The following is an 8,055-nucleotide window of genomic DNA, read 5'->3' as shown; positions in this document are numbered from 1 at the left end:
ATAAATTATAATTCTTAGTAAGTTTCAATACATATAATTCATAATCTTAATAATTTTTTTTCTTTTTTTGTTCTTACATAGTTTTAATGGGAATTCAAAATATAAATATATATTTATTCAAATTTCATAAGAAAAATTCAAATTTAAAATATAAAATAAGATTACTCCAGTTTACACAAATTTTGTCTTAAATTGAAGCAGATGAATACTAACTTTCAAAAATGTTAAAAAAAATCAAAATTACTGAATTGAAATCCATTGCCAATTGACTAACCTGCACTGCTGCTCATCTTATATATGATCTAAATCTAATAAATACTCAAGAATAACATACTTTGACAAAATCAAATATTTCTAAAATTTAATATCAACATTTAAAACTCTAAAAAAGCATTTTCAAATGAACCCTTATGTTCATATCAACTAATTACAAGCCAAGAATTGTATAAGGATAACTTAATTGAAAAATCTACTAAATATAAAATCCAGAATTTAGAGTTTTGTAAGCCATAATTGAAACAGTTATATCTTGAGATACAGAACTTTACAGGGAAAGAAGACATCGATACAATTTAAATAGTATATGTTATCATATTCTACAACAATCTATACTCTTAAACAAACACACCCTTAACTACTTTCAACCCACATAATATATACAACCCCCAGAGCAGTCTTTGAATTGAGTATTTCCAGAAGAAAAAAAATCCCAAGAAAAAGAAAAATTAGCCTCGTTTGGTTTGGTGGGCAAAATATGAGATTTTTATTTTAATTTTAATTTATGTCAGCTTAACTTACTCCCTTCACCATTCAACTCAACCGAAACCACTTTCCTCGATTTGTCAGCTGTAATCCTAGAAGAAGGTGGCGGCGGAAGCCTATAAGAAGGTTGTTGTTTAACGATATTGCCATTGGAGCATTTCGTCTCTGAAAATGAGTGCCTTAACGAATTGAAAGGTGCAGTTCTGCTTGATCTAGGAGGAATTGACCAACTTAACAATCTTAGTGGCCCATTGTTATGGTGTGGATGATCTCTGTCTTTATCTTTATCACTGTTCTTGTGAAGCTTCGGTTTCTTCAATGGCAATGGCAATCCTTCGTCAATCAGCTTCCTTCTGTTGTTGTCTGATGTGGTGTTTGATATTGTTGCTCCTCCGATAGATTTGACATTCATCTTTGACTTGCTAGGCTTCGATGATGGCCTTAATATACCATTTGGGTTTTGCTTCAACGATTGTGTGGCAATATCACATAATGTTCGGGCAGCAGCCAATACTCTTGGAGATAGATCGTCTGCTAAAGAAATCAAACAGATTCAGAAATTTATTTTTGTTTCTGTATCTTGGAAACACTTTTGAAGCAATTTAAACTGCAGGTCATATAGTTACAAGAATAAGACAGAGATGATAGTCTCACCTTCAGTTTTAGACTTCAGACTGCAACCAGATTCTGCAATTTTTATGGAATGAAAATACAGAAATTAGACAACTTTTCAGATAAGAGAAAAAACTTGGAAATTTACACATACATAGCTATTGGGTCAAATTTATGCAGCCCTTTAAACCGACCACAATGTCTTCTTGTTTCTTTCGGTTTTTCAGCCTGGTTGGTTTCTTCAAGTTGTATGTTCGTTCTGGGTTTTGGCTTCTCAGTTTCATTTTCTATTGGTTTTTGACAAATAGGTAGATTTGGGCATTGTTCGATAACTAATTATTCAATCAACAATCTACTCATCTATACATTCTATTTTCAATAATAGACAACAAATAAGGTTATTTGGAAATTACCACTAGGATCAAACAAGGGCTTGATTGATATTTATAGTTTTGGGCCATCGATTGGTATGATTTTTTCTGAAGCATTCTATTTATTTTCTATTAATGTTAAAAACCATGACAAAAAAGTCAAATAGGCTTCAACTTTGACATTGAGATAAGAGATGCTCTTGGATAAAACGACCCGAGGAATTTAGCCTAACCAATAACAGTTCATGACAATACCTATTACTCGGTACAAATTCAAGAGCATAAGATTGAAGAAGATATAGAGTGTTGGATATACATAAGATCTCTTTTTTAAAAAGAGATCAATCACGGAGATCCTTCTAAATAAAGAAAACACAAATAGAAATTTAATTGTGATTTGATTGAGATATTATAAGACTTAGAAACATTTTATTGCATTTTAATTCCTTATTTACTTTATTTTAGTATAAACCAATTAAATAGTAACAATCTTCTCTATTCATTGTTTTCAACTTTCTTTTATATAATACATGCTTCTGTTGCTTTCGTCATAATTTATTTCTTTATAGTTTTATTCTAGTTTAACAAATAAGTTTTATGGAGAGAATAATCACCTGAAGGCACTTTCAAAGGCAAATAAGACATGGTGAGCCCGTGATCGGGTAAAGGCACAATAACCGATGCCGATGCACGACTTCCATCTTCCGAAGATCGGATTTGCCGACTAACCAAGGGAACCAGACTGCTATCAAAGGCAAGTGATTCGAAGTCCTTTAAAAAACCAGCAGTTATTTCCGTATTAGAAGCATCCCCCATTTTAACCCATCTTCCTTGGCATGACGTCTTACTAGAAGATGGCTTATTTGTATCAGTGGACTTGCAATGGCTACCATTAACATTCGACCAAGGAAAAGGAGGCAATCCAGTTCGTTGAGACATCTTTCCACGAAGATCAGGATTAGATTTTGATGGCCCGGATTGTTTTGTCACGTCTAAGAGTAATGTCTCCAGATCTTGAGCTGGGGGAAGAGAAAGCCGTTCAAGAACATGTTTAGGCTGATGCAAGGGAGAATCTAACAAGATGTGAGGAGTTGTTACGTCCTTTGTGTTTTGATCCCAGGCCTTCAAGAACCAAAACAAACAAAACAAACACACAATCGTGATTATAAGACTTGTTAAGCACTAATATGGCATTATAAACATTAAAATTAGTAAGGAAGCTCATTTTATTTGTTGTATTTGCAAAGGAAACTCGTTTGAGTTGCTCAAATTATGTTTTGAACTTTTAAAAATGTCTCAAATGTCCCTCTGTTTAGAAGCACTTTTGTTTTTGAATCTGAAAACATTTCAAGATATATAATCTCTAACTATTTTGTTTCCAAACAATCGTTAAACTTTTAAAAATGTATAAAATGTCGCTATTTGGAAACACTTTTGTTTCTGTATCTGGAAATGTATCAAGATATAGAATCTCTAACTATTTTGTTTCCAAATGAGCAATATTGTGATTATAAAACTTGTCAAACGCTGATATGGTATATAAAACATTAAAATTAGCTCATTTTGTTTGTTCAACATGCATAAAAAGCTCATTTTACTTGCTCAAATTTCCCTGTTTAGGCACACTTATGTTTCTGTATCTGGAAAAGTCTCAAATTTCATTTCCAAACGTTTCTTTATTATGGAAACGTTTCCATAAAAACAAGACTATGCTTAAGCCTCTATAAGAAAATTGTGCGTAGAGATGATTCAAGATCTTAGCATAGAAGTAATACAAGTCATTTTTAAAAATACAGGAAGAAAAACGGGTTTTTGATGCAAGTTAAAGGAATAAAAATGGTCTGTCATAAATTATATGGTAGTAGATTCTACCTTGTTACATGACGATATATCCGAGGCACATGCAATATCTTCATCGTTTTCACGTCTACTAGATGGACTCAAACTAGAGACGAATGAATAAGTCAAGACTTTTTGATTGCTACTGACTTTAACCTCAACAGAACTTTGACCCTTTATAGGCCTCGGTAGCATAAGGACAGATACTGCTTTTTTAACCGAATGCAGAATACTTTCGTTTGAATCTGCTTTTATATCCTCCGCTTTCTTATGCTGAGAAAAACTCGGGCACATATAACTTCCATTTAGAAGCTCATTCACCGAAAGCTCTTCCATACCTTCTGTGACATCACGAAGATCGGATTTCAAACCATATAATCCTGAAATCAAAAGTTCAACGTTTGTACTTCTCAAAAAACATTAAAGAAAAATCTCTATGTTTGTTATTCGTAATGAATTTCAGTTTTAAATGTGAAGGGAAATCATACCCAAGAAACTGTTTCCTCCTCCTGAAGAATTGAAGCTGCTCAAGCCTGCCTTGAACGAGAAGGAATCAGATTTATTCCTTGATGCAATCTTACCATTCCTTTTGTCAGAACGCTTAGTACTTGAGCTGTTCTTCTGCTTAGTAAGTTGAGATTTCTCTGGTATGAGATAAAAAAAAAAGATCAAAATATTACAAAGAAATAATCAGTTACTATAAAATAGAACCATAATATGATCTAGCAGTAGATATCACAAAAACTGGCGCGGCATGAAGCAATTTAAGCCGTTTTTAAAAGTTCAGAAGCAAAACGAGCTTTTAATGGAAATTGAAGAAGAAAAATGAGCTTATATCCTCTTTTTAACAAGGAAAAGTCTAGAAATGAAGAAAGAACAAAGTTAACCACTTGTAAGTTACTTTTTTTGTTGACCTAAAATTAAAACTACAATTATAGCAAAGATTGCCTCACAATGACTAAAAATATATATATGGCATATCAAAATAAAGGAAAAACACATGAAAACAAACAAGATCTACAACATGGATGAGGTGATCCCTAGTTAAACAAACGGTTGTTTCATTTCAGGAAAGATGGTCCAAATGATAATGTTCGGATGCCTAAAAAGAACTTGTCATTACTTTTTACGCTTATTATTTCTTTAAAATGAAAAATCTTTGAATCTGGCCCGATATCTTTTGAACCATTGAACTACTTAAAAACTTATTCAAACCACTGTACAATAATTTTCTGTTCTTGAGTGAAGACATTTCCATCCAAACAAATGATCAATCACAAAATCAAAACCTAGAAAACCTAAAGCACAATCTAATTAAGAAAAAAGACAGTAAATAAGTAGAAGCATAATAATCATACTAACCGTTCGCACCACATAAACCAGCTTCATTTGCAGGAACTTCCATCCTCGCTATACGCGATCTCTTAACAGAACCGCTATTACTTCTCGAAACTTTGTAAGATCTTTTTTGCTTCTGTTTACCCTCAATACTAGGCTCAACAACCAAAGGAGAACTATTCTTTCCCCCAATTTTCATCTCTTCAGTTGCATCCACATGTTGAATGACTGAAATCTCATTAGCATGTTTCGTCTTCTCCAAGAAATACGATTCTGATGGAATGGGAGAAACACTAACATCTAACAGTAATATCAACAACAAAAAATGAAATCAGAACAAACACCCAAGATCTGAAATCCAATATTCAACTTCATTTCTATCTAACAAAGTAAAGGATGCTGGTTCAGCTTTAGGTATATAAAAAAAAGCATAAAGCAAAAATAGGGAAAGGGGAAATGACAGAATCATTCAGAGAAATGATGATAAATAAAGAACAAAACACAAATTGAAGAGATAAAAGAATCACCTTTACGTCCTAGAAACGAAATACATCCATCGATTGAAGAACCCACAACCACCGAAACACCATCAGTAGTATCACAAGTCACAGCTTCAATTACAGAAACCCCAATTCCTACACCACTTCCTCCGCCGCCGCCGCCAAAACCCTCCGATCCCATAAGTTTCGACAAACCCACAACCGCAGGAATCGCTATGTTGACACCTTCCATCAACTCAAACCCCACACCAAATCTTCCATATTGATTGAATCAAAAAACCCAGCCGAGTATCATCATATCTTCAGGTAAAGAACCTAATTTGAACAAGAGAAAGCTCTAAAATGGATGGATCGGAAGATGGAGAAAGAAAAGGAAGAGATTGAGAGTGAAATGAGGCTAAGGAAGAACTGAGGCGACTACCTGAAAAGCGGTCTAGGGCACGAAATGAGCGGTTCAAGTGATAGAAAGAGAAGTATTTATAGTTTATGGGAAAAGGGAAATTGTAGAGAGAGAAAGAGACCGTGAAGAGAGTATATTCCGGCGACGTTACCGTTATAACGATCTAAATTATGTTTTTTTTTTGTTTTTTTTAATAAATAAAAAAATTGACGTGGCATTATCCATAAAGGGTTTGGAAACAGAGAACACGTGACAGACGTCGTCATGAATTTGCTTTAATTCTTTTTGTAATGTTTAAATTTTATAATAATTGACTTGTCCTAAAATATAATTAATTTTTCAACTAAATACAGTGAAGTACAACTCAATTATTAGTAAAAAAAATGTTATTAAAATAGTGAGAATTATAAAAGACTGAAATTTTAGGATTTATTATTTATTTATTTTTGTCATTAGAGAGTGAGATATTATCAAATTTTCACTTTAATTTTATTAAAATATTTGATAAAAAAATATCAACTTTATTTAAAATTTATAAAAAAAAGTCACTTTATATGAAAACAAAATTTCTAACCGATTTAAGTTTGACAATTTTCAAAACTATTTGTTATTGTGATAGTTATCGTTCTAAAATGTTAAATTTTTTTAATAACTATCCTTTTAGGTATATCATAAAAAAAAATTATGTATATATATAATTTTCTCAAATATTTATTGTTAGACCTTATAAGATTTATTGATGGCATCAAATGGTTTGTGAAAAAAAAAATATTCTAAGAAAAATATTGACACATTTTATTGGTTGTTTGATAAAGAGGATATTATTTTTTTATATATATAAATATTATTTATCATATCAATTTCATTTTTTCATAAAATTATTTAATTTATTAATTAAAAATAAAAAATAAATTTATTTTATTTTATTTTTATTAATTTTAAATATAAATATATATTTTAATAATTCATTTTAAAAAGTTCTTAAATAAGTTTTTTTTATTAAACAACAAAATCCTTAAAACCCAATATCAAACAAGCTTTAGGAAGAAATGTTGATTCTATTTAAAATGAAATATCTGGAAAATATAGCATTATATTATTTTATATAGGGCAAATTATCTGGGCGGCCCTCGAACTATCTCGATCGCTCATTTTTGGCCCTCAAATTAATTTTTGAAACAAATCGCCCCTTCAACTTTTATAAAGATCACCCGTGGAAGGAACAAATCGCCCCTTCAACTTTTATAAAGATCACCAGTGGCCCTTCCATCAACTTTTTAGTTAAACCTTATGGTTTAAGTTTAAAATATTATTTTTTTATATATTATCTTTAATCTTATATTTTATATTTATATTTATATATATAATTATTAAATCGCTTATATATAATATTATATATATATATATTATTATTAAATTTATATAATTATTAAATCTTTTATATAATAAATAAATAATATATATATTATTTTTATCTATATATATATATAATTTATATATATTATCTTTAACTAATTTATATATAATATTTATATAATATATATTTTAAAAATTAATTTAAGTGTTAAAAGTATTTGAGTAGTTAAATAATTTATCTTTCAAATTATTTTGTAAAATATATATTCTATAAATTATATAAATTTATTAAAAGTAATTCTAACCTTTTAACTACTCACATACTTTTAACACTTAAATTATTTTTTAAAATATATATTATATAAATATTATATATATATATATATATATATAATTACCACTTAAATTATTTTTTAAAATATATATTATATAAATATTATATATAAATTAGTTAAAGATAATATATATAAATTATATATATATATAGAGATAAAAATAAATAATATATATTATTTATTTATTGTATAAAAGATTTAATAATTATATAAAATTTAATAATAATAATAATATATATATATAATATTATATATAAGCGGTTTAATAATTATATATATAAATATAAAATATAAGATTAAAGATAATATGTCCTATAAAAAAATAATATTTTAAACTTAAACCGTTAGGTTTAACTAAAAAATTGACGGAATGGCCACCGGTGACCTTTATAAAAGTTGAAGGGACGATTTGTTTAAAAAATTAATTTGAGGGCCAAAAGTGAGCGATCGAGATAGTTTGAGGGCCGCCTAGGTAATTTGCCCTTTTATATATTTAATTTTAAATGGATAATTTGATACAGAAGAGAATAAATTATATAAAA

At 29.4% G+C, this 8,055-nt stretch overlaps 1 protein-coding gene across 4 annotated transcripts; it reads right to left on the bottom strand.

Annotated features, from left to right (window-relative positions):
- Nucleotides 1–568: 568 nt before the first annotated feature.
- LOC124927466 lies at nt 569–5,877 on the bottom strand. 4 transcript variants are annotated; one of them, XM_047467875.1, is made up of 8 exons: nt 5,844–5,859; nt 5,450–5,737; nt 4,947–5,222; nt 4,073–4,228; nt 3,618–3,964; nt 2,360–2,867; nt 1,417–1,449; nt 569–1,296 (listed from the first exon to the last, which is right to left on the bottom strand). In XM_047467875.1, the coding sequence occupies exons 2-8, from the start codon at nt 5,652–5,654 to the stop codon at nt 785–787; spliced, it is 2,037 nt and encodes a 678-aa protein (XP_047323831.1). In that variant the 5' UTR covers nt 5,655–5,737; nt 5,844–5,859; the 3' UTR covers nt 569–784. The 4 variants fall into 4 exon arrangements, with proteins under 4 accessions (XP_047323831.1, XP_047323833.1, XP_047323834.1 ...); XM_047467878.1 differs by adding an exon at nt 1,529–1,661 and having other exon boundaries at nt 1,088–1,296; nt 5,450–5,877; XM_047467879.1 differs by adding an exon at nt 1,529–1,661 and having other exon boundaries at nt 1,088–1,293; nt 5,450–5,877.
- Nucleotides 5,878–8,055: the final 2,178 nt, after the last annotated feature.

Source organism: Impatiens glandulifera, chromosome 2, assembly GCF_907164915.1.
Source record: "Impatiens glandulifera chromosome 2, dImpGla2.1, whole genome shotgun sequence".
Lineage (NCBI taxonomy): Eukaryota > Viridiplantae > Streptophyta > Magnoliopsida > Ericales > Balsaminaceae > Impatiens > Impatiens glandulifera.
The sequence above is the reverse complement of the archived record's forward strand: the minus strand, read 5'-3'. Positions and strand labels throughout refer to the sequence as shown.

Coding starts and splice junctions, on each gene's coding strand:
- LOC124927466 (XM_047467875.1), bottom strand. CDS start 5,654: ATGGAAGGTGTCAACATAGCGATTCCTGCGGTTGTGGGTTTGTCGAAA. Junction 3,965..4,072: donor AGGAGGAAACAGTTTCTTGG/GTATGATTTCCC, acceptor TTTTGATTTCAG/GATTATATGGTTTGAAATCC. Junction 1,297..1,416: donor TCTGAAGTCTAAAACTGAAG/GTGAGACTATCA, acceptor TGATTTCTTTAG/CAGACGATCTATCTCCAAGA.